General features: G+C 38.0%; 1 protein-coding gene across 6 annotated transcripts; it reads left to right on the top strand.

Annotated features, from left to right (window-relative positions):
- The first annotated feature begins 69 nt into the window (after positions 1-69).
- On the top strand, positions 70-20,263 carry LOC121384559 (kynurenine--oxoglutarate transaminase 3-like). 6 transcript variants are annotated; one of them, XM_041515006.1, is made up of 14 exons: positions 70-206; positions 3,224-3,337; positions 4,846-4,907; positions 5,397-5,448; positions 5,986-6,084; positions 9,373-9,522; positions 10,116-10,202; positions 11,289-11,411; positions 14,018-14,138; positions 15,024-15,190; positions 16,324-16,510; positions 17,195-17,262; positions 18,948-19,034; positions 20,032-20,263. In XM_041515006.1, exons 2-14 carry the CDS (start codon positions 3,230-3,232, stop codon positions 20,095-20,097), a joined length of 1,377 nt encoding a protein of 458 aa, XP_041370940.1. In that variant the 5' UTR covers positions 70-206; positions 3,224-3,229; the 3' UTR covers positions 20,098-20,263. The 6 variants fall into 6 exon arrangements, with proteins under 6 accessions (XP_041370940.1, XP_041370943.1, XP_041370944.1 ...); XM_041515009.1 differs by lacking the exon at positions 3,224-3,337 and having other exon boundaries at positions 80-206; XM_041515010.1 differs by lacking the exons at positions 70-206; positions 3,224-3,337 and adding an exon at positions 1,299-1,452.
- The last annotated feature ends 6,863 nt before the right edge of the window (positions 20,264-27,126 follow it).

Raw genomic sequence — 27,126 nt, 5'->3', positions numbered from 1 at the left:
GGATGTTGATTGCGTGAACACGAGGTTTTCCGAAAGCTAGCCGGAAAATCCGTAATTGGCCGATATTTTCCGAATGGCACCGAGTTTGTCTTTGGGTTGTGTTGTTAAAAATCATAAAAATTAAAATGATATACCAGTAAATTGACTGTGTGTCGCAAATTCTTTTGCTGTTAGATTTTCCCTCTATTATCTACATAGTACTTGAGGTATGTCATACCTGCATGTAAACTCAATGTTTATTTTGAATCGATGACTCAAAAATGATTAATCATTAATAATAATGTCCTTAAAGATTATAAATTCGGACTAATTATTTTATTTAAAAGCGGATATTACAATTTTGCCTAACGACACCTCAGCATATATTCAGTATGATATTGTTGCCTATGGCAGCTGTTAGATGTGTGTTATTAGTGATGTTTGGTCTGTAAACAAAAGGGAAATGTTCTACCACTGAGCTAGTTTATCAAGATTAACCTCAAATGCATGTGGATGCACACTTGATCCAGCACTTGCACATGTATGCATTCGAGGTTAATCTTGATGAACTACCACTGAGCTAGTTTATTAAAATAAACCTATAGGCTATACTATAGGCTATAGTCCTTCCCACAAGGAACGCCTTTTTTTCATCATGGGTGAATCAATTTCGGTGAACATAAGCATTCAGTTCTAAAGCATAACAATATTTATAAAGAAACAATCGTTATTCAAATAGCAACATTTTTATTAGTATTTCTACGTTTCAAATGAGCACTAAATTGTCCGCTATGTAGCAAAGTTTACTGCACGTGTCAAAACCTGTAGCAGGCACCAGCTGTAAATATTGTTAACTGCGTTACCTGTTTCAGTTAGTGAAACGTTTAGTGGTATAGCTTACAACCAACACTTTCCAACACAAAACCTTTCAGTGTTTTATCACACATGTATGTTGTTCAACAAAACATGTACTTATAATTTATAAAAATTATTTTAAATATTTTCAGGCAAATTACAAAATAGTCCTTGAGAACCAATGTTAACAGACAACATTTTAAAAAACCAGAATATCACAATTCTGATGTCTTGCAATTGTGTTATAAGTTGAGCAAATGTCGTGACCTCAATTAATATACATCTAATTTGCAAAGTTATCAAATTCTGAAAGTATGTGATCTGAAAATTATCACATACTTTGATTACACTGGATATGCCAGATAATATATGATAAATGTATATTAATATTTATATATATATCACATTGACACAATACCATACATACAAAATGTGTGCTGTAACAGCTTGTTCTGAATGTGCGCATTAAACCATTTGACATTGACAATGAAACAATGACACATGAACAACTGTTCAAACCGTATCATGCCTGGAAATTGGCAAGTCACAACTACTTGTTGAGCAGGCCAGGACGTAACTGTGGTATAGCTCTCGCTTGATGTACGGATCAGTTCTAAAGTAAAAAGTAAAGTTTGTTTTATTTAACGACGCCGCTAGAACACATTGATTTTTTATCTTATTATCGGCTATTGGATGTCAAACATATGGTCATTCTGACACTGTTTTTAGAGGAAACCCACTGTCGCCACATAGGCTACTCTTTTTACAACAGGCAGCAAGGGATCTTTTATTTGCGTTTCCCACAGGCAGGATAGCACAAACCATGGCCTTTGTTGAACCAGTTATGGATCACTGGTCGGTGCAAGTGGTTTACACCTACCCATTGAGCCTTGCGGAGCACTCACTCAGGGTTTGGAGTCGGTATCTCGATTAAAAATCCCATGCCTCGACTGGGATCCGAACCCAGTACCTACCAGCCTGTAGACCGATGGCCTGCCACGACGCCACCGAGGCCGATCAGTTCTAGTCAGTGGGCCTATTGGGCTGTTTTTCATTCCAGTCAGTACTCCACAACTGGTGTAGGCCTGATAAAGGATGTGGCATGTACTATCCTGTCTGTGAGATGCTGGAAACATGACATCAGAGGATATGGGTAGGGCTCTTGCCTGGCTCCAAGATGGAAATCCACAAAATATGTTGCCTTTTGGCTAACATTAACATTGTGCAGGATTTTTATGTGAATTTCCATCTACTGAAGTACAGTTTGTAACTACACGTAGTAGCTTAATAAAAATAAAAAAATCATTCTTGAAAATTACAAACTGCAATATAACTGTTTTAGGAAATTGCTGCATATTGCATTAATTTATATTTATTTATTTCATTCTGTCTCAGCCACTGGATTGCAGTACTTGTAACTCATTGCAGAATACCTGTCACATTTTGGTTGAAAATTAGCTAGCTCAATCTTTACCTGCCATCGAGATATTAACACTGTTGACCCCATTAGTGTTACAAGAGTGAACACACCAAAGGTGAATTTTAGACACTGGTCAATTTGGCATAATCTGACTCTAGTACAGTATTTACAGGTGGAAAAGCTAGTGGCCTATCAGACTATCAGCATTTGGAATATGTTAGCCAAAGTGAATTTCGGGAAACCACTAAGATTGAGTCCTGAAATCAGGTCATTAATTAGCCAAAATGTTGAATATACATAAGTTCAAATTGTTACTAATATAACCAAGTGAAAAGAACATGAGTTAGTCGTGAGAATAAAAGTTGTCCTTGAGATAATCAAAATATTTTGCTAGTTTTCGACCACAGTTGTTTATTTAATTTATTCATCATGGAATAGCATTCCTGATTTTCACACTGGAGAATAGCAGGCTTTCATACACTTACAGGTGCATTTGCAGGGAATTGAGCAAGTGGGGCTAGACTATGATGAGCAAAGTTTTTAGGAGGTTTGGGTCATGCTCTCCCGGAAAATACATTGAAGAAAATAAAATTTGCTTGGATTAGGGAGGGGTTTCGACCCTCAAAATACCCCCTCTACACCTGCACCTGCTTACCTTTGCCAACTGATCTACACCAGAAAGCAGTGCAGACTTGATATCTACTCTACATTGGATTGAGATCCGCCCTATTCCCAGGTGTGCGTGTGCGTGTGCGTGTGAATAACCATAGTTTAAAATGTGCTGAGATGTCGTTAAATAATCCTAGCCTTTCCTTCAAACCTAATCCTGTTTAAATAGATTGTTAAGTAGGTAATTATTACACACCAGAACACAAATATCTGTAGTTACCTTTCAATTCTCATGGGTGTTTTTTTTGTGCAGAATATTAAACAAATTGTTAATTAATGTTTATATTTTTTTGCATCAAGTAATCAATGATGTTTGTTCGAGTAGCAAGAGTCCTTTCTTCAAACTATATATTAATGACTTCAAAGAACTGCCTTCGGCTGTCAAGGATTATTTGCCCCTTGGTGGGAATTAAAGTAAGTCTGATTTTGGTCCTGTAGCATGCATGGTGTGACAGTAGTTTGGTAACATCTAGCTTGCTGGATCACTGTTTTAAATGTTTGATAATGTAGTGTACATACTGTGATTTTAAGTGCTGTTCAACAATCATGTCATTTTTTATGTACCCCCTCCCACCAAGGGCTCGAAACGGCCTGTGGCCATGTCGCCAAATGCGACCAATGTCCTCTTTGGGTGACTTAAATATTAAAAAATAATGGTGTTAGTCACCCAAATAATATTATTTGGTTGATCTTTAAAGCTATAAGTATGAGCCACTATTAATATTTGTATTGCATATATTTATTCCACATTAAAATCTAGCTCGTGGTTCATGATTAGCTTACCTTAATTTGCCAACATGTATTATTATTTTTTGGGCCAACATATTTTTTGTCGAGTTTCGAGCCCTGCTCCCACCATGTAACATTTGTATCACCGAGGCTAGGATCGAACCACCTCTGTGGATCCATTCAGCTGATTGTTTTTTTTCTCTCATTCCAACCAGTGCACCACAACTGGACAAAGGTCGTGGTATGTATTTTCCTGTCTGTGGGAAAGTGCATACACAAAAGATCCCATAGGAAAAATGTAGCGGGTTTCCTCTGATGACTGTTAGTCAGAATTACCAAATGTTTGACACCCAATAGCCGATGATTAAGTAATCAATGTGCTCCAGTGGTGGTGTTAAACAAAAACCAAAAACACTGAGGCTATTCACCCTTCTGTAATGTGTGACTACGCCCCCTCCCTCCCATATCATTTCATAATGCATTACACAATAGGCCTATCCTTTCCCCTAGTGCATATAATTGTGGAATGTCCCCTTAATAGGCCTTGTATATGTAAATTGTCACTGATTGCATGTAATTCAACCTGATATATACAAGTACTTGTACAAATGGTGTGTTGTGGCACAAAGCTCTCCCATCCACCTTTTAACAAAACAAATTAAGACTGCAGATAGCTTACATATATATGTTAAATATAATACCATCAAGCTTACTGAAATACCTATAGATCATATCATTTTCATCTGTGGAGGCCAAAGAAATAGCTTGAATGCAATGACAAGTTATAATTTACTTTTTGTAAAACATATTTAACAATTGACTGCACTTATTTCTGGTAATTATATTTAGTTACATATTTCAACAACTGATAATGTTTGTTTTGTTTAGCACTTCTAGCAAAAATCAATACCACCTCCCCACACCTCACTCTCACCCCACTCCATGCAGACTTACTACTATAACATGTATAACAGTAAAGCCTTATTTATAATAGTCACCGGTGTGTTCACCTCTATTCTTCACGATGTTGTATCCACTTGTTCAATATATCATATTTAATTAACATAAGCCCTTTTAATGTCATAAAGTGCCAGTATATGTTTTAAAAAGCATCTTGGTATTCCACAACTTGCAAAACATTTACTGTTAGTGGTTCTTTATGACTGAATATTTTGGATTGTTTGTTTTTGCAGGAAATGTCGACAGGAAAACATGGCATCTCTGATAAGCTCAAGGGAACTGAGAAAAATATATGGTGTGTAATTTCCTGTATGGTTGTACCTCATTGAAAATAATGGTGGGGAGCAGCAGTAAAAAAGACAATAAGGGCACAATAAAATAGGGACTTCTCCAGCTTGGTAAAAAGCCTTGTTATCCTGTTTAACGGTGAGGTAGGCTGCCTTCTTGCTTTCCGCATTAGTTATAGGTCCAGTACTTTGCTTACATATGATTCAGTAAACAGCAGATTGACAATGCTTCCTAGCTTATCAAATGATTCAACAGTTTTATTCAATATTTAGTATTGTTGCTACATCATAGAAGTGTCCACGATCACCGAGTTAATTTGTGGTTAAGTTTCTCCATCTGCCTTAATTAGACTCCTCCTTCAATGGATAGCTTTCATAGTTAGCAAGCATAATGATGAAGATCCAGATAGATGAACAAACAAAACAGACATGTACGCAATGTCTCCCATTACAAATGCTTTCTTTTACACATTTTTTCCTTTACATTTGTTGTACAGGGTGGATTTTGGGAAGCTGGCTGCAGAATGCAAAGCTTTGAATCTTGGACAGGTATGTCTTGGAATCTTGTTGGTTATTAACTCGGTTATAAACAATTAGGTTAACCTGTTGAGATCTGTATGGAACTGGTGAGGGTAATGGAATCAAATGATGATATGATCTGTGTTCAAGGAACAATGTTTTCAAAGTCTTGAGTAGCTATATTTCTAGTCAATTGAAAATTGATTAGCAACTACTGTTAAATGTTTTAAAATTGTGTAGTGTTCTCTGAAACTGGCATAATGATTTGTGACAAATGCTGAACAAAATGTTGCCTGGTGTTGTGATCTGTATGGAAGTGGTAACTGAAGAATGTCAGATGAAGTTATTACTGTCTGTGTTGAGGAGCAGCATACATCACACTGCTGCTGTTAGTAGTATTCTGCCAGTGTGAAAAGAACTGTGTCTGCTAATTAGTAACATACATGTTTTATACCTTCAGGTAATAACCACAGATTAAACAATGTGCTTGAGTCTTGTTTAACAAACATGAATTTCACTGCAAACATTATGAAGAATGAACAACGTAACACTTTCTGTTTGTTTCAGGGTTTTCCCGATTTCATGCCACCCCAGCACGTACTGGATGCTCTGGTGAATGCAGCAAAGAGTGATAACGTCACAGTCAACCAGTACACTCGTAGTCAGGTAATCTGGTAATAGTCTGATAGAGGTACACCCGTAGTTAGGTAATCTGGTAATAGTATGATGAATGTACTAGTAGTCAGGTAATCTGGTAATAGTCTGATAGAGGTACACCCGTAGTCAGGTAATCTGGTAATAGTATGATGAATGTACTAGTAGTCAGGTAATCTGGTAATAGTCTGATAGAGGTACACCTGTAGTTAGGTAATCTGGTAATAGTATGATGAATGTACTAGTAGTCAGGTAATCTGGTAATAGTCTGATAGAGGTACACCCGTAGTTAGGTAATCTGGTAATAGTATGATGAATGTACTAGTAGTCAGGTAATCTGGTAATAGTCTGATAGAGGTACACCCGTAGTCAGGTAATCTGGTAATAGTATGATGAATGTACTAGTAGTCAGGTAATCTGGTAATAGTCTGATAGAGGTACACCTGTAGTTAGGTAATCTGGTAATAGTATGATGAATGTACTAGTAGTCAGGTAATCTGGTAATAGTCTGATAGAGGTACACCCGTAGTTAGGTAATCTGGTAATAGTATGATGAATGTACTAGTAGTCAGGTAATCTGGTAATAGTCTGATAGAGGTACACCCGTAGTCAGGTAATCTGGTAATAGTATGATGAATGTACTAGTAGTCGGGTAATCTGGTAATAGTCTGATAGAGGTACACCTGTAGTCAGGTAATCTGGTAATAGTATGATGAATGTACTCGTAGTCGGGTAATCTGGTAATAGTCTGATAGAGGTACACCCGTAGTCAGGTAATCTGGTAATAGTATGATGAATGTACTCGTAGTCGGGTAATCTGGTAATAGTCTGATAGAGGTACACCCGTAGTCAGGTAATCTGGTAATAGTATGATGAATGTACTCGTAGTCAGGTAATCTGGTAATAGTCTGATGAATGTACTCGTAGTCAGGTAATCTGGTAATAGTATGATGAATGTACTCGTAGTCAGGTAATCTGGTAATAGTATGATAGAGGTACACCCAAGTCAGGTAATCTGGTAATAGTCTGATAGAGGTACACCCATAGTCCGGTAATCTGGTAATAGTATGATGAATGTACTCGTAGTCGGGTAATCTGGTAATAGTCTGATAGAGGTACACCCGTAGTCAGGTAATCTGGTAATAGTATGATGAATGTACTCGTAGTCGGGTAATCTGGTAATAGTCTGATAGAGGTACACCCGTAGTCAGGTAATCTGGTAATAGTATGATGAATGTACTAGTAGTCAGGTAATCTGGTAATAGTCTGATAGAGGTACACCCGTAGTCAGGTAATCTGGTAATAGTATGATGAATGTACTCGTAGTCAGGTAATCTGGTAATAGTCTGATAGAGGTACACCCATAGTCAGGTAATCTGGTAATAGTCTGATAGAGGTACACCCGTAGTCAGGTAATCTGGTAATAGTATGATGAATGTACTCGTAGTCAGGTAATCTGGTAATAGTCTGATGAATGTACTCGTAGTCAGGTAATCTGGTAATAGTATGATGAATGTACTCGTAGTCAGGTAATCTGGTAATAGTATGATAGAGGTACACCCAAGTCAGGTAATCTGGTAATAGTCTGATAGAGGTACACCCATAGTCCGGTAATCTGGTAATAGTATGATGAATGTACTCGTAGTCAGGTAATCTGGTAATAGTCTGATAGAGGTACACTTTTAGTCAGGTAATCTGGTAATAGTCTGATGAAGGTATTCGTAGTCAGGTAATCTGGTAATAGTCTGATAGAGGTACTAGTAGTCAGGTAATCTGGTAATAGTCTGATAAAGGTACTAGTAGTCAGGTAATCTGGTAATAGTCTAATAGAGGTACTAGTTGTCAGGTAATCTGGTAATAGTCTGATGAAGGTATTCGTAGTCAGGTAATCTGGTAATAGTCTGATAAAGATACTAGTAGTCAGGTAATTTGGTAATAGTCTGATAGAGGTACTAGTAGTCAGGTAATCTGGTAATAATCTGATGAAGGTACTCCTAGTCAGGTAATCTGGTAATAGTCTGATAGAGGTACTAGTAGTCAGGTAATCTGGTAAGTCTGATGAAGGTATTCGTAGTCAGGTAATCTGGTAATAGTATGATAGAGGTACTAGTAATCGGGTAATCTGGTAATAGTCTGATAGAGGTACTAGTTGTCAGGTAATCTGGTAATAGTCTGATGAAGGTATTCGTAGTCAGGTAATCTGGTAATAGTCTGATAAAGATACTAGTAGTCAGGTAATTTGGTAATAGTCTGATAGAGGTACTAGTAGTCAGGTAATCTGGTAATAGTCTGATGAAAGTATTCGTAGTCAGGTAATTTGGTAATAGTCTGATAGAGGTAATAGTAGTCAGGTAATCTGGTAATAGTCTGATAAAGATACTAGTAGTCAGGTAATTTGGTAATAGTCTGATGAAGGTATTCGTAGTCAGGTAATCTGGTAATAGTCTGATAAAGATACTAGTAGTCAGGTAATTTGGTAATAGTCTGATAGAGGTACTAGTAGTCAGGTAATCTGGTAATAGTCTGATGAAGGTATTCGTAGTCAGGTAATTTGGTAATAGTCTGATAGAGGTACTAGTAGTCAGGTAATCTGGTAATAGTCTGATGAAGGTATTCGTAGTCAGGTAATTTGGTAATAGTCTGATAGAGGTAATAGTAGTCAGGTAATCTGGTAATAGTCTGATAAAGATACTAGTAGTCAGGTAATTTGGTAATAGTCTGATAGAGGTACTAGTAGTCAGGTAATCTGGTAATAGTCTGATAGAGGTACTAGTAGTCAGGTAATCTGGTAATAGTCTGATGAAGGTATTCGTAGTCAGGTAATTTGGTAATAGTCTGATAGAGGTACTAGTAGTCAGGTAATCTGGTAATAGTCTGATGAAGGTATTCGTAGTCAGGTAATTTGGTAATAGTCTGATAGAGGTACTAGTAGTCAGGTAATCTGGTAATAGTCTGATGAAGGTACATATGTATTCGTAGTCAGGTAATTTGGTAATAGTCTGATAGAGGTACTAGTAGTCAGGTAATCTGGTAATAGTCTGATGAAGGTACTCCTAGTCAGGTAATCTGGTAATAGTCTGATGAAGGTACTCCTAGTCAGGTAATCTGGTAATATACATTATATATTATATTGAACTGAAATGAACAACTGGCATATGAAAGGCCCTAATATGTGCATTTGTTCTGTGAAAAGTATTTATCAAATATTCCTTGCTACCGTTCATAAGAATAGCTTCTGTGACATGATTATTCAAAATAATTCTTGGATTGTGTATCTCTTTCTGCTTGTTTTTCTGATAGGGTCACCCTCGCCTTGTGAAGGCACTGGCCAAGCTATACTCGCCACTGATTGGTCAGACCATTGACCCCATGTCACAGCTCCTTGTGTCGGTTGGGGCATACGGAGCCCTGTTCTGTGCAATCCAGGGTCTGGTGAATCCAGGAGATGAGGTAAATATGTTATTGTGGGCTTAGTAGACCCAGGTATATTGCCAAACTGTTCTTTAGACTCTGCCTTGCCCAGAGATATGATTTTGTAAAGTTTAATGGGTTATTCATGGTGTGTATGTATGTGTGTGGGCACACATGCATATGTGTGTCATATCACAATGTGTGCATGTGTCAATGTTTCCAGTTACGATATCATAGTGCTAAGATATCTTCGAAAATGTGGGCCTTGGGTCACAGAGTTGTACTAGGGCTATCATCACTCACTCAGTTGTAGTAGGTCAGGCTTTTCACACTTACACAAGGCAGTACACATTTTTGTGCATTTCTGACATCTTTAACTGTTGTCATCGTTGCTAAATTGTTATTATATTTACAGATCAACGTTTTAAGCAAAGCTCTACAGTTAGTATATCACATGTTGTGGTGTGTGCTAATCTATCTGCGTGAAAGTACAAAACTACCCGTAAAAAGACGGCTGTTAATAAGTGTAACCTGTATGATTCAGTGGCAGGTTTCTCCTTTCAGTTCACATATATGAAAGCCCAACACTTAAATACAATTCTGGGGTGCTACTGTATAAATATTCTCTGTAGGTTATCATCATCGAGCCATTCTTTGACTGCTATGAGCCAATGGTACGAGTAGCAGGAGCAGTACCAAGATTTATTCCCCTTAGACCAGTAAGTACATGAATTCTTTTTAAATTTACTTCTTTGAAAGTTGTATTCATTGACAGAATTAGAGATTAAATAATGTATGAGATTTTAAAATCAAATGGTTATCAGTTTTGCTGATCCAGTCATTTATAGGAAAAGAGTCATTATCAATCCCCAGTGTCATATACATGATGTATGTGATGGTCAGTTTATTTTTAAGGTGGAGACTCGCTTGATGAGCTGTCGGTCATTAGATCAACACCTGTCATTGAATCTAATTTTTTTCTCCATCTTCATTACTTCAATACCAAAGGCATTGGTATGGCAAGAGGGGGGTGGGGACATGCACCCTCCACCCTCAATCACACATTTTTCCCTCCGCCTTTTATACTGTCCTAACATGACTTAATAGAGAAGGACTTTGTTTTAGTGCCTATCCTTTTTCTTCAGTATCAAATCCATGCTATGCTGTTGAGCAAAAGCCATGGTATGGGCCTTCCTATCTTTAAGAGAGCACGTATAAAAGATCCCTTTCTGCTATTCATTAGGAGTAGCCTATGTGATAGCTGTGAGTTTCCAGTCTTATATTCTAGTTCAATCAGCCAGTAGAAAGCTGTGCTAGAAAAACTGTCTAGAACACGTCCGCTATATGGTAATGTACCCTGTTCATTGGTCGATTGGTCTCGTCACTTAGGAGGTAGACAGCCATTTATACCTATTGATTATGTTACATCATGTAATATATAATGCTGCATGCATTCTTTTTAGTAACATAATATATATCAGCTGAGAGAAGGAGTGACATCACAGTACAAAAATAAAATGCAGTGAATTTTATAATAATTATACTAAAATAATAAGATTCATTGAACTAGAAAATATTTTTAGGACTCGTCTTTTTGTAGATTTGTTTTCTGACACTCATCTCAAGAAAATCAACGGTTAAAGCTCACTTCAAGGATTGATTTTCTTCAGACTACACAAAAGGACGAGTGCCAGAAATGATTAGTTTTGACCATTAATCAACATGACGGGCTGCTGGACACCAGGTAGCTATAGTTTAAAATGTGCTTAGGTGTTGACAAACAAACGTTCTTTTATGATTTTCAGACTAAGTCTGGGAAAACAACATCAAGTGCCGACTGGAAGCTGGACCCTCAAGAACTGGAGAGTCTTTTTAACGAGAAAACCAAATTGATACTGATGAACACACCCAACAACCCACTTGGAAAGGTTTCGTATGGTCACTTTCGTTTACCATTGTAAGCTGGTCAAAATATGTGATATATGAACAAAAAACCCAACTGAAATACACCCCCCCCCCCCCCCCCCCCCCCTTTTGTTTTCACCGACATCAAAGAAAAAACAAATAAAAGCCAGTTGAAAAACTAAAGTAGTGTCGGAAATAGAATGAAAATGATTTTCATCAATTATTTCTTTCATATTAAACCGACGAGTAAATATTTTGTAAATATGTATTTAATGATACTCAACCTAATTTAGCATTTACTTGTTTGGGCTCTCATTGATGTACAAGGTGGTGTTTACTCTTGAAATTCAAAGAAAATAGGTGATTTGTGAACTTTATTGGAACAGACTATAATTTTTTTTGATGATATGTGTCAATTTCATTGTTATTCATCTGTGATGATGGCATCGGTCTACAGGCTGGTAGGTACTGGGTTCGGATCCCAGTCGAGGCATGGGATTTTTTAATCCAGATACTGACTCCAAACCCTGAGTGAGTGCTCCACAAGGCTTAATGGGTAGGTGTAAACCACTTGCACCGACCAGTGATCCATAACTGGTTCCACAAAGGCCATGGTTTGTGCTATCCTGTCTGTGGGAAGTGCAAATAAAAGATCCCTTGCTGCTAATCGGAAAGAGTAGCCCATGTAGTGGCGACAGCGGGTTTCCTCTCAAAATCTTTGTGGTCCTTAACCATATGTCTGACGCCATATAACCATAAATAAAATGTGTTGAGTGCATCGTTAAATAAAACATTTCTTTCTTTCTTTCTGTGATGATGGTTTACCCGTATCCCTCTCCAAAACAAAATAGTTGTAGACATTTATAAGTAACATTTGAGCAAAACTGTCAGTAACCATTCTGAGTGTGTGATATATTATACCGGTATTAAAGGTGCTATCTCAGTGTTGCATAATGACAGCTATTGCAATCATTTTAAATTAAATTTTGCTTTAAAATTTAACGACTATACCTTCAACTATATGCCCACAAATGGTTATAATGAAATAGTTTTATCTACTAGTAGAAAATACATTTTTATTGGAGAATCTTTATCACAAACAGATGCTCACATATATCTATGATATAGCACCTTTAAGTGGTTGCAAGATTGTGTACATTTCTAATGTACTTATATTGAATTTATATTCACTAAATATGCTGGTCATAATTAATAATTTATGCTGCAATTCAAAATACTCAGTTAACTTGCAGTTTTAAATTAAAAGTTTGTTTTTAAGGGTAAATGAAATTGACACATGTCAATCAAAATTTGTTATAGTGTGTTCCAATAAATTTGCAAATCACCTGTTTACTGACATCTTTCTTTGAATTTCAAGAGTAAACACCACCTTGTACATAAATGAGAGCCCAAATAAGTAAATGCTAAATTAGGTAGAGTATCATTAAATAGATATAGTTACAAAATATTTATTTGTCACTTTAATATGAAAGAAATAATCAATGAAAATCAGTTTTATTCTATTACGCAGCCCCCCTCCCACACACTGCTTTTTTGTTTTGCTGTAGTAGGCCTATATGTTAAATGATGGTTTGGTGAGATCAGAGTTGTAATAGTTTTGTATGTTAGGAGTGTTAATACTAATATACTAAAGTAGTTTTGGAAATAGAATAAAACTAATTTTCGCCTGTCATGGTTAATAAAATTTGCAAATGGCTAAAATTTTGGCTACGCCATTTTCTATCTTCTGATGCCGGCCTGTGTATTAAATATGTTGTGTGTATTTTAGGTGTTCACGAAAGATGAACTGGAGCAGATAGCCAGCCTGTGTATCAAGTATGATGTTGTGTGTATTTTAGGTGTTCACAAAGGACGAACTGGAGCAGATAGCCGGCCTGTGTATCAAGTATGATGTTGTGTGTATTTTAGGTGTTCACAAAGGACGAACTGGAGCAGATAGCCGGCCTGTGTATCAAGTATGATGTTGTGTGTATTTTAGGTGTTCACAAAGGACGAACTGGAGCAGATAGCCGGCCTGTGTATCAAGTATGATGTTGTGTGTATTTTAGGTGTTCACAAAGGACGAACTGGAGCAGATAGCCGGCCTGTGTATCAAGTATGATGTTGTGTGTATTTTAGGTGTTCACAAAGGACGAACTGGAGCAGATAGCCGGCCTGTGTATCAAGTATGATGTTGTGTGTATTTTAGGTGTTCACAAAGGACGAACTGGAGCAGATAGCCGGCCTGTGTATCAAGTATGATGTTGTGTGTATTTTAGGTGTTCACAAAGGACGAACTGGAGCAGATAGCCGGCCTGTGTATCAAGTATGATGTTGTGTGTATTTTAGGTGTTCACAAAGGACGAACTGGAGCAGATAGCCGGCCTGTGTATCAAGTATGATGTTGTGTGTATTTTAGGTGTTCACAAAGGACGAACTGGAGCAGATAGCCGGCCTGTGTATCAAGTATGATGTTGTGTGTATTTTAGGTGTTCACAAAGGACGAACTGGAGCAGATAGCCGGCCTGTGTATCAAGTATGATGTTGTGTGTATTTTAGGTGTTCACAAAGGACGAACTGGAGCAGATAGCCGGCCTGTGTATCAAGTATGATGTTGTGTGTATTTTAGGTGTTCACAAAGGACGAACTGGAGCTGATAGCTGGCCTGTGTATCAAGTATGATGTTGTGTGTATTGCTGATGAAGTGTATGAATGGCTGGTGTACAAAGCGAACAAACACATAAAGATTGGTGAGTGCTAAAACCAACACTAAACAATATTCAAAGAAAGAAGTAAGAAATGTTTTATTAGATACCCATTTAATCTTACTATAGTAATGACAATTCTGACCGTGCAATAAAACAATATTTTATTGAACATATGTGTGATACAGAATATCACGTGCGTAGTACGTGTTCACCAGAATGACATCATGTCCCTAGCCAAGATGCTCAGCATTCCGTCAGTTCCATAAAATTCAGTCAACTTTCCAGACGAAGTAAGTTGTGTTATTTAATTAAACTTTTGATAATCATAACATAGGAAGGTGGTATGTAATAAATACAGAATCTCATATCAGTTTATTGCTCTTGTTTATAGTGTGAAAGATTTATATCACTCGACTGCTACATGGTCTCGTGGAATAATAATCTTGCGTACTATCAACTTGTGCAATAAATAACATGGCAAAATAACTGGTATGTGTTTTTGTATATTAATGATGCATTCAACACATTTTAGTTTTGGTGATATACGGCATCAGATATATGGTTAAGGGCCTCAATGATAATGAGAGAGGAAACGAAACATGCAGGTCTTTTTCATTTAGCGGCAAAGGATAGTACATACCACGGTGTTTGTCACACCAATTGTGGTGTACTGGCTGGAACGAGAAATCGCCAAATGGGCCCACTGACGGAGATCAATCCCAGACTGGTTGCACATCAGACGAGGACTTTACAGCTGAGCTACATCCCACCTCCTAAACAATACGCAATCAAATTTAACAATTTAATTCAAATAAATAAATCTTAAAAGAATAAAAGTGAGTTTCCATTAATGTTTACTCATAGAATACATTGTAGTTTAGAAATGAAATTTTGTTGTTGATGACAGATCTATTTACTCTTTCACAGCGTCTCTGCCAGGGATGTTTGAAAGAACGCTGACAATCGGGAGTGCAGGGAAGACGTTCAACGTGACGGGGTGGAAACTCGGTTGGACTGTGGGCCCGGAACACCTCATGTTGGGGATGAGGACCATGCATCAGAACTGTAACTACACGTGTCCAACAATACTGCAGGCGGGTTTCTTCTCTTTGTCTTTGTCGTCATAACTTTAGTCTCTTTGATTGATATTTAACCTACCCATATTCATCAATACTATAGGCAGTTTTTCACTGCTTGACTTACTTTCTACTAATTGTCTTAGTTATCATATTCAGGGCGGGATGTAGCCCAGTGGTAAAGCGCTGGCTTGATGCAGGGTCAGTTTGGGATCGATTCCCATTGGTGGCCCATTGGCTTATTTCTAGTTCCAGGAAGTGTTATGTGCTGTCCTGTCTGTGGGATGGTGCATATAAAAAGATCCCTTGCAACTAATGGAAAAATGTTGCAGTTTTCCTCTCTGTGACTATCAAAATGACCATATGTTTGACATCCAATAGCCAATGATTAATAATTCAATGTGCTCTAGTGGTGTCGTTAAACAAAAAACTGAAATGATCATCCGCTGACCTGGTCATTTCATTGATTCAAGAGTCAGTTTACAATCTTAGTTCCTCCCTCTTTGAAATCTTACATCTGCCCTTGTATGGGTCTCCTGTTTATGGTTGCAAGTTAATTTACCTCTTGTGAGCATTTAACACAGTCATTCCTCTTTGTTGATTGATACTCTTGTGTTCTAATTGCTGAGATCAATCAAATCAATATCACTTAGCTTAAAAAATGAAAATGTTTTTCAGTGTACAGAAGTGTTTACAATAGGTTAATTCTTAAGGTGTACTGAAACGCATGGTTGTGCACAATATACAGATCCAATCCTAAGTTATAGACTCAGCCTGAGCATCACTCCAGTATAGCTTAATACTGTAACCAACTATTTGGTGTGTCCTGCAGCTATCAAAACTACAAGTTTATCATGGGTTGTAATTTATGTATTCATAGTTTTACTTCGTAAACACTGCGATCAGTTTGAGTAAATCAGTGGTTTTACATCAACATCATACACAGTTATATAACTTTTGTAAGATCTTGAGTTTGTCCAATATATTTGATCATAAATTCCTTAAAGATTTTCCATTATTTGGGTCCATTTTATTAATGAAACTGAGCTTAGTCATCTTCATCAAATAGAGAGTAATATTGTTTGTCCAGTTTGATGAGTAATAGATGTTTTGTCATTCCATGAGCAATTTTCATTCTTGGACTGTTTCAGGAAGCCATAGCTGCGAGTTTCGAGGTGGAACTGGGTCGTCTGGACAGCCCTGACAGTTACCTACATCAGCTCCCTGTGGACCTGGAGCCGAAGCGTGACAGACTGGCACAGATGTTGCAGGACGTCGGCATGTCTCCCGTCATCCCAGAAGGAGGCTATTTCATGTTGGCCGACATTTCCACATTTGGTATGTTACAGTTAGATTTTACTCTCTTCTTATGAAATGCTTGTATGATGCAAATTAAATTAAGTGTCTGTTAATACACCAGGTAACAGCTTGCCATCATCATTAAACTTCTTTTATACATGCTATACATTTACTTTGCATTAGTGCTTTCTAGAGACACAATCAGTTTTGAATCCACGGTAATACGAAAACACAAATTAGAGTTATCACTGTAAGCTTTATCTTAAAGTACATCATGTTTACAGCTGATGTTCTGACAGTGGAAACATTTTGAGTTTAAGCATGCTTTTCACAAATAGGATAAAGGAGAGGCCTGGATATTAGTTTGCTTTACTTGGACAAAGTATATTATTAAGAACATTCTTGTTGTCAACGTTATACGTCTTATCCATTGTTTCTCTTATTAGGAAAATAATGTGTCCTGATGTTATTGCATTGACACAGGTATGTTGTGTACACACTGAAATGCATATTTTTATTAATGTGTCTAGCAAATTCAGCTTTTAAAGATCACACCACAGACACAACCAAATTTTAGTTTTTACTAAGTTTACTTTAGTTTTACTTCACATCGATTAAAAAAAAGACCTTGTCATTTGTTTTGACAGTCAAACCAGTATAAAAATGCCCAGCATAAGATTTGCATTCTACAAAGTTTATTTCTTTTTTTAATTTCTCTTTTAGATACTCCCACGTCTGATGAAGATGAACCAAAAGATTTTAAGTTTGTCAAGTGGATGACGAAGGAGAAGGTTTGTGTTGTTAGTGAGAATGAAGTACTGTGGACTTCGTGTGATCAAGATTTCTGTGTAACCAGCAGCACAATCTCAAAGTCATGTTCATTACAATGATCAAATCTGTGTAATCCAGCACTCTGTGTAATCCAGCACTCTGTGTACAGGCATCGAAATAAGTAAGGTGTCTGGTAACCCACGTACAGGTTACCACAAAATACATACCAATAAACTTCTTAAAGCCACTTATCCTACATCACATTGTCACTTGAAAGTTTGGCTGCTGTACTGTGGGCGGTGGGCGAGAATCACTGATGTAAGTTAATCTTAGAAAATCGCATATATTTATGTACATGGGTATGTATGCACATGGACAAGTATATTAATTTCATGGTCTTTTAAACTTGTTTTAATGATTGAGTGCCAATTATGTAATTCTTTTAAATTCTCTGAAGAACATGTCAACTGATATATGTGTATATTATAAATTGTATGTAACAAAGTACGTGTGGAGAGGCATTAATATAGGCCAACGGCCTGTTTGCCAATCCATTTCTTTTGTGAAATAAATATTGTTTAAACCATACCTATAAACTATAGGTTACAACATTTGTATTGACATTATTACTGTAAAAATCCCTTCACACATAAACTGATATACTTTGTTATTCATTCAAGTCGCAGTTTTCACTGTACCGGTACTGTATGTGTATCTAAATATCACTCACTTGATCAAAATGTAGGTGCTGTAGTTTTAGTTTAATAAGATTTTGTGCAGAACTATAGGACTAAAGTACTATTAAAGTACTATTCTCTACTTTCTGGACATGTGGTAACCTGAACAATCATTCTCGACTTATTTCAATGCTTGCATACTGGTGCATTTTGTCAGTCCTCCCTGAATCTGGTTAAGACAGAGTCCACTATAATCAGATTTCCTGTCTGTAGACTATTTAACATAAGATCAAGTTACGATACCAAAATAAATATAATGCTTAGCCAGCTTCCATGTGACAGTTCACTTTTGTTGTGAATGAACTGCATTTAATATATTCACAGGCCCGTCGTGTCCAAAGTGTGCAAGCCTGCAATTTTTCTTTTAATGTAGATGCTCAGTGGTCCATTTTGATGCTAGTTAATGTAAAATATAATGTATGACATTTTATTAAGCCACAGAGTTTTATCTTTGTTATAGTCTTACAAATATTCATTTCAGAACTTCCCCTGATGATGTTAATAGTATATTAACGAAACGTTGAGAAAATTCAGTGGCTGAGACAGAGACTTTGTTTTTTACTCACGGGTGGGACATAGCTCGGTGGTACAGCACTCGCTTGATGCGCGGTCGGTGTGGGATCGATCCCCGTCGGTGGGCCCTTTGGGCTATTTCTCGCTCCACCCAGTGCACCACGACTGGCATATCAAAGGCCGTGGTATGTACCACCCTGTCTGTGGGATGGTGCATATAAAAGATCCCTTGCTGCTAATCGAAAAGAGTAGCCCATGAAGTGGCGACAGCGGGTTTCCTCTCTCGATATCTTAGTGGCCGTTAACCATATAACCGTAAACAAAATGTGTTGAGTGCATCATTAAATAAAACATTTCTTTCTCTTTTTTTGTCTTTGACTCTGATTTCAGAAGTCGATAATACCTAAGATCCTATAAGACATGTTTATTTCAAACTTATATTTGTTAATTTTCAGAAACTGGCGTCAATTCCTCCGTCAGCATTTTATAGCAAGGAGCACAAACACATGGGAGAGAACTTCATCCGAGTTTGTTTCATCAAGGTAATGGAAGGAAGGAAATGTTTTATTTAACGACACACTCAACACATTATATTTACGGTTATATAGCATCGGAATCAAGGTAATGGAAGGAAGGAAATGTTTTATTTAACGACACACTCAACACATTATATTTACGGTTATATAGCATCGGAATCAAGGTAATGGGGTTTTGTTGTAGCCATTGTAACCCATCTCTCAAATAACACACTGAAATTAGTTGACAACATCCCTTTGGCAGTGTCTAAACAACAATTAATGAGACATTTAACCTATAAATATGATACCATGTGGTTCACATACTTGCTATAGTCCTAGCTTTGTAGTATGGGGTGATGCTGAAATGTTTTAACGATGGATATTCCGAAAGATATTTTTGTATTTATACAAACACTGAAACTGGACATTTCTGACTCCTGCTTTCCATTAACAATACAGTGCATATACATAGTACCTTTTCCATACATGCAATTCCACATGTGGGTATTTAGCACACTGAAAAAAATGACGATTCATGAGCGATTTTCCATGCGCAAGTTTTTCAGAGTGGTGACGTCATAACGCGAAGTATTTACTATCAGTTTAAAAGTACACTTTGTTGACGTCAACTCTTGTTTTGTAATTGACCCTGCGAAAACCCAGATATAGAAAAGCACATTTCCGGAAACACACACAATAAATCATGTGTGGAATCACCTTTATGGAAAGTGTGTTTAAGTAAGAAAATTTATGAGTGCTTATGTCAACTCACTTGTCTCCGAGTCTGTGGGTACATGTTTGTATACGTGAGCAGTAAGTGTGCATGTATGTATAGTTGGTAATGTTATGGTATCTTGTAACGGACAAATGTTCTTGTAAACACAAAAAATGTATTTAAAAGTCCTTAAAAGATTTTTAGTATACATGCACTCTGGAGCCACTTTGTTATTAGAAATGTTATTTTTAAATGAATTAGCAATAGTGGATTGAATTCTGATTGTTTTTTTTGTGATAATTGCAGGAAGATGCAACTTTACAGAAAGCAGAACAGATTTTGAAAGAATGGAAGTCATCACTGGGAAAATGACAACATTAACTTATTAGGAAAAGAGAATTGTTTGAAGTTTAGGGATAATATTTGTATTGTTTATAAAATCAATGTCTACGGTCTCACTACACAGTTCACTTCAGGGACAGAGTTCATTCATCACGGTCCACTATAGTTCCTAATTGTGACACATGTTATAGTTCACATATTCACTTCTAGGAAATGGTGAAGAATTAAAACAAAATATATGTTTAATGGTAAGCCTTCTGGCTGTATTTTGCCTATGTTATTTTGTAATATTGTGCATCGACGTTTTGGGACATGGGTGTATAGTGTAAGAGACAGCCGGAGTGAATCGGTTAATGAACCACCTGTTCGGTCCGGTACTATGGCTAGATGCGGTCATATAGCAAAAAACTGAGATGGAAATGTTCTCAATTTTGGAGTAAAATTAAATGCTTATATAATGTATGTTCGCAATGGTGTATGTTGTTAGTGCCAATGAGAACCCGTTCTGTTGGCAATCTTCATTTGAAGTTGGGCAATTTAACATGGGGTTTTTATGGCAGATGACATCTGTGTAGTGAGACCTGAACTCAAAAAAGAAACTCAGAAAATTCATTTTGAGAAGGCAATTATAAGCTCCAATTGACAGGGCTTGATATTTTTTATAACAATATACAAATGATGAATTCTATTTTTATATATATCTATCTTGTAATAGTTATTTAGGCATTTTGTCCAACACCTTTATAGTAAAATCTAGTGTCATATAAGCTGATTTCCAGGTGGAGGAAGCTGGTTTTGTCAGCCACACCATAAAGATGTCTGTCAAAAAAGAGAGGTGTATAATCCCTTTACGTCCCGCCAACCATATCAGCCCATGATGTATGTACCAGAGTGTTTTTCGGTATTGTCAATATCATATATTAGGAATAAAAAATGTATTATGCGAGCATAATAATCTCTTTATCATATAATCTCAAGCTTGATACAACGCGTTTTTGTAAACTGTACCTGCAACTTTAATTCCAGTCCTCCATTACCAGATATTCAAATGACATAAGAATATGTGGCGCAGTGCCTTTTTTAATGGAAATGACGTCATTTTGGGTGTCCTTACATCAAACTTAACTAGTGCATAATGTTTTTTGTTTTCTGAACGCTGGACAGCTTTCAGTGTAAAATTGCTATTGAAATATTTTTATTTGATGAATGACTGCATTCGTCAATTATGGAGTGTCACCATAGTACATTTGCTTAAATGTCAATAAACCTAGTGCCGTGACCTTGATTAATTTACATCTAATTTGCAAAGTTATCAAATTCTGGAGGGGGTATGGTTTTCGAGGATATATATATATATATATATATATATATATATATATTAAATAATAATATATAGGCGACTAAGCCTTTCAACTGTTACTACCTTTAAAGACATTATTTACAGGTTTTACGCACATTTACAACTCTTTATACACCAGTTTTCATTAAAACATATTTCCTAAACTATTATTTCGTTAGTTTTTTCTTCATTATCCCATTTAAGGAGAATGTTGGATTATAATGCACGCTTGTGTATCAGCCATTGCAGTCAAGTGTCTCATCATGCCCCCCCCCCCCATAGTATAGGCAATGTGCTCCAGTGGTGTCGTTAAACAAAACAAGCTAAAAAAAAATTTACACCCCCCCCCCCCCCCCAGATATCATTCCTACGGGCCTAGGCCTCATTTTACTAAGCGACCTTAGCGCTAAAATCGCCTTTTAGTGCTTATGAACTTATGTTGATGTTAACGCTAAGATCGTTTCGTAAAACTGGGCCTCTGGTCTGAATGTACCACAGACTGACGTTTAACATCTGCGATAGGATCAATAGTTTTCCACCACGAGGTATACATTTCAACAAAATTCCTTTGGGTGTGGGAGCCATGCGTTCTGTTTTGTGTTGTTTAATCCTCTTGCACGGGGTACAATTGGGTAGAGCTACCATAAACATTTTCAGGGCGAATTATTTTATTTTTCACAAGGTATTACATATATATTTCGAACATTTTGACTGAATTTTTATTAATTTTTTTAAAATGTAAATAAAATTTAACAATGAAATTTCTGAAGTCTTTCTTTTAACATTTTTTATTGGGTTCTGAAACTTCGTACAGTGAACCTTGGAGCTGTCTCGACAGACTAATAGAATATTGGAGAATATTTAGATGACGTCCAACAGAATTGTGTTGCCAACATGTTCGCTGTAGTTGCGTAACACAATCATGTACTTGTCTCCGGCGGGCTTATCAAAGTTATTTATGCAAAGATTGATTAATATGTAATTATTTATAACAAATGTAAAAATAGCGAAATATGGCATTTGCAACTGATATATATACCGGCGTCGTGGTTAGGCCATCGGTCTACAGGCTGGTAGGTACTGGGTTCGGATCCCAGTCGAGGCATGGGATTCCAAAACCCGAGTGAGTGCTCCCCAAGGCTCAATGGGTAGGTGTAAACCACTTGCACCGACCAGTGATCCATAACTGGTTCAACAAAGGCCATGGTTTGTGCTATCCTGCCTGTGGGAAGTGCAAATAAAAGATCCCTTGCTACCTGTCGTAAAAGAGTAGCCTATGTGGCGACAGCGGGTTTCCTCTAGAAACAGTGTCAGAATGACTATATATGTTTGACGTTCAATAGCCGATGATAAGATAAAAAAAAATCAATGTGCTCTAGTGGCGTCGTTAAAGAAAACAAACTTTACTTTTTTTGTAACTGTAATTGTAAAGCACGTTTAATATGTTTTTATATAAGTTTTATGTCACTTTATCAATTCCCTTTTGACGTAAACGGCCACAGATCACAGTTATCTTCCCATTTGGTTGTCCGGAAATTGTCCGCACATGTAGTCTACTGTTTGACTGATTATTTCATTGCAGACAGCTTTGAAGTGGCAACTATTTGACTGAAGTTGACAGGGGAGAGCATGTAGTTTGTAAACGTGTGTAACTTGTTGACATTGAAGACTTGTTTGTGGTAATTCCGGCTCATGCAAAAGTAGTGCTTTTTGTGTAAAATGGGTGTACTCCGGCCAGGTTTAGTGGGCGTGTTTGTTTAAATCAATATCCTGGGCGAAAGAAACAAAAGAAAAATTTACGGTTATATGGCGTCGGACATATGGTTAAGGACCACACACATATTGAGAGAGGAAACCCGCTGTCGCCACTAAACGGGCTACTCTTTTCAACCATCCCACAGACAGGGTAGTACATACCACGCCCTTTGATATACCAGTCGTGGTGCACTGGCTGGAACGAGAAATAGCCCAATGGGCCCACCGACCGCGCATCGAACGAGCGCTGTACCACTGGGCTACGCCTGGGAGAAAGAGCTGGACAACAGGGGTTGTCCTTTTCAGGGTATGTTTCCCCCAGGCAGACAAAGGTACATACAAAAATCCATGGGCCTGCTGATATTAATAAAAATGTTATAGCCACTAACGCTATATAGAAACATTTAGCGTAATTAATTTTGGTCTGTGGCCAAACGGATCATAGTCCGGTCACTGTCAGCGCGATAGCCTGAGGGATGCGGATGCGGATGCGGAACTATTTAACGTGCCCATATCCCTACGGTCCAGGCACGCCCACCCCCGGATTCCGTCTTCGGAGGGATGCGAATGTCGGTGTCAGGACCCGCCGAAAAGAAAAAAATGTAGGTGTTCAAATACGGTATTTCCAGCCATCTAGACACAACAATACGCAAAGTGGGTGTGGGACCATGGCAGATGATAGGGGCGAGACGTAGCCCAGTGGTGAAGCGCTCGCCTGATACGCGGTCGGTCTAGGATCGATCCCCGGCGGTGGGTCCATTGGGCTATTTCTCATTCAAGTCGGTGTACCACGACTGGCATATCAAGGCCGTGGTATGTGCTCTCCTGCCTGTGGGATTTTGCACATAAAATATCCCTTCCTACTAATGGAAACAAGTAGTGGGTTTCCTCTTTAGACTATGTCGGAATTATCGAATGTTTGACATCCAATAGCCAATGATTAATAAATCAATGTGCTCTAGTAGTGTCGTTAAACGTAAAAAATATATTTAACTTTCGAGAGCTAGACGGACATTTGAAGAGTTATAATCGCGAATATAACTTAAATGTGCGTACAGCTCTCGAAAAGCAGAGTACTTGGGCTAGTTTTTTCTTCATTATCCCATTTAAGGAGAATGTTGGATTATAATGCACGCTTGTGTATCAGCCATTGCAGTCAAGTGTCTCATCATGCCCCCCCCCCCATAGTATAGGCAATGTGCTCCAGTGGTGTCGTTAAACAAAACAAGCTAAAAAAATTTTTACACCCCCCCCCCCCCAGATATCATTCCTACGGGCCTAGGCCTCATTTTACTAAGCGACCTTAGCGCTAAAATCGCCTTTTAGTGCTTATGAACTTATGTTGATGTTAACGCTAAGATCGTTTCGTAAAACTGGGCCTCTGGTCTGAATGTACCACAGACTGACGTTTAACATCTGCGATAGGATCAATAGTTTTCCACCACGAGGTATACATTTCAACAAAATTCCTTTGGGTGTGGGAGCCATGCGTTCTGTTTTGTGTTGTTTAATCCTCTTGCACGGGGTACAATTGGGTAGAGCTACCATAAACATTTTCAGGGCGAATTATTTTATTTTTCACAAGGTATTACATATATATTTCGAACATTTTGACTGAATTTTTATTAATTTTTTTAAAATGTAAATAAAAATTTAACAATGAAATTTCTGAAGTCTTTCTTTTAACATTTTTTATTGGGTTCTGAAACTTCGTACAGTGAACCTTGGAGCTGTCTCGACAGACTAATAGAATATTGGAGAATATTTAGATGACGTCCAACAGAATTGTGTTGCCAACATGTTCGCTGTAGTTGCGTAACACAATCATGTACTTGTCTCCGGCGGGCTTATCAAAGTTATTTATGCAAAGATTGATTAATATGTAATTATTTATAACAAATGTAAAAATAGCGAAATATGGCATTTGCAACTGATATATATACCGGCGTCGTGGTTAGGCCATCGGTCTACAGGCTGGTAGGTACTGGGTTCGGATCCCAGTCGAGGCATGGGATTCCAAAACCCGAGTGAGTGCTCCCCAAGGCTCAATGGGTAGGTGTAAACCACTTGCACCGACCAGTGATCCATAACTGGTTCAACAAAGGCCATGGTTTGTGCTATCCTGCCTGTGGGAAGTGCAAATAAAAGATCCCTTGCTACCTGTCGTAAAAGAGTAGCCTATGTGGCGACAGCGGGTTTCCTCTAGAAACAGTGTCAGAATGACTATATATGTTTGACGTTCAATAGCCGATGATAAGATAAAAAAAAATCAATGTGCTCTAGTGGCGTCGTTAAAGAAAACAAACTTTACTTTTTTTGTAACTGTAATTGTAAAGCACGTTTAATATGTTTTTATATAAGTTTTATGTCACTTTATCAATTCCCTTTTGACGTAAACGGCCACAGATCACAGTTATCTTCCCATTTGGTTGTCCGGAAATTGTCCGCACATGTAGTCTACTGTTTGACTGATTATTTCATTGCAGACAGCTTTGAAGTGGCAACTATTTGACTGAAGTTGACAGGGGAGAGCATGTAGTTTGTAAACGTGTGTAACTTGTTGACATTGAAGACTTGTTTGTGGTAATTCCGGCTCATGCAAAAGTAGTGCTTTTTGTGTAAAATGGGTGTACTCCGGCCAGGTTTAGTGGGCGTGTTTGTTTAAATCAATATCCTGGGCGAAAGAAACAAAAGAAAAATTTACGGTTATATGGCGTCGGACATATGGTTAAGGACCACACACATATTGAGAGAGGAAACCCGCTGTCGCCACTAAACGGGCTACTCTTTTCAACCATCCCACAGACAGGGTAGTACATACCACGCCCTTTGATATACCAGTCGTGGTGCACTGGCTGGAACGAGAAATAGCCCAATGGGCCCACCGACCGCGCATCGAACGAGCGCTGTACCACTGGGCTACGCCTGGGAGAAAGAGCTGGACAACAGGGGTTGTCCTTTTCAGGGTATGTTTCCCCCAGGCAGACAAAGGTACATACAAAAATCCATGGGCCTGCTGATATTAATAAAAATGTTATAGCCACTAACGCTATATAGAAACATTTAGCGTAATTAATTTTGGTCTGTGGCCAAACGGATCATAGTCCGGTCACTGTCAGCGCGATAGCCTGAGGGATGCGGATGCGGATGCGGAACTATTTAACGTGCCCATATCCCTACGGTCCAGGCACGCCCACCCCCGGATTCCGTCTTCGGAGGGATGCGAATGTCGGTGTCAGGACCCGCCGAAAAGAAAAAAATGTAGGTGTTCAAATACGGTATTTCCAGCCATCTAGACACAACAATACGCAAAGTGGGTGTGGGACCATGGCAGATGATAGGGGCGAGACGTAGCCCAGTGGTGAAGCGCTCGCCTGATACGCGGTCGGTCTAGGATCGATCCCCGGCGGTGGGTCCATTGGGCTATTTCTCATTCAAGTCGGTGTACCACGACTGGCATATCAAGGCCGTGGTATGTGCTCTCCTGCCTGTGGGATTTTGCACATAAAATATCCCTTCCTACTAATGGAAACAAGTAGTGGGTTTCCTCTTTAGACTATGTCGGAATTATCGAATGTTTGACATCCAATAGCCAATGATTAATAAATCAATGTGCTCTAGTAGTGTCGTTAAACGTAAAAAATATATTTAACTTTCGAGAGCTAGACGGACATTTGAAGAGTTATAATCGCGAATATAACTTAAATGTGCGTACAGCTCTCGAAAAGCAGAGTACTTGGGCTACTCCCCCCCCCCACCACCCCCCCACCCCACCCCACCCCCACCCCCAGGTACCCTGAAGCCTCTTCTTTAACTAAACAATGCAGTATGGTTGCTATGGTGTGGCGTTGTAACAGATTACTAAGACCACTTGCTGTCGATAGATCGCAATCAAAGTGTTTGTAAAGATGTTAGCTTACAGTAAATATGCATTCATCGATTGGCGAAACTATGGAAGTTGTAAA

This window comes from Gigantopelta aegis, chromosome 10 (assembly GCF_016097555.1).
Source record: "Gigantopelta aegis isolate Gae_Host chromosome 10, Gae_host_genome, whole genome shotgun sequence".
In the NCBI taxonomy this organism is placed as follows: Eukaryota; Metazoa; Mollusca; class Gastropoda; order Neomphalida; family Peltospiridae; genus Gigantopelta; species Gigantopelta aegis.
Note: the sequence above shows the minus strand (reverse complement) of the source record. Positions and strands in the feature narration are given on the sequence as shown.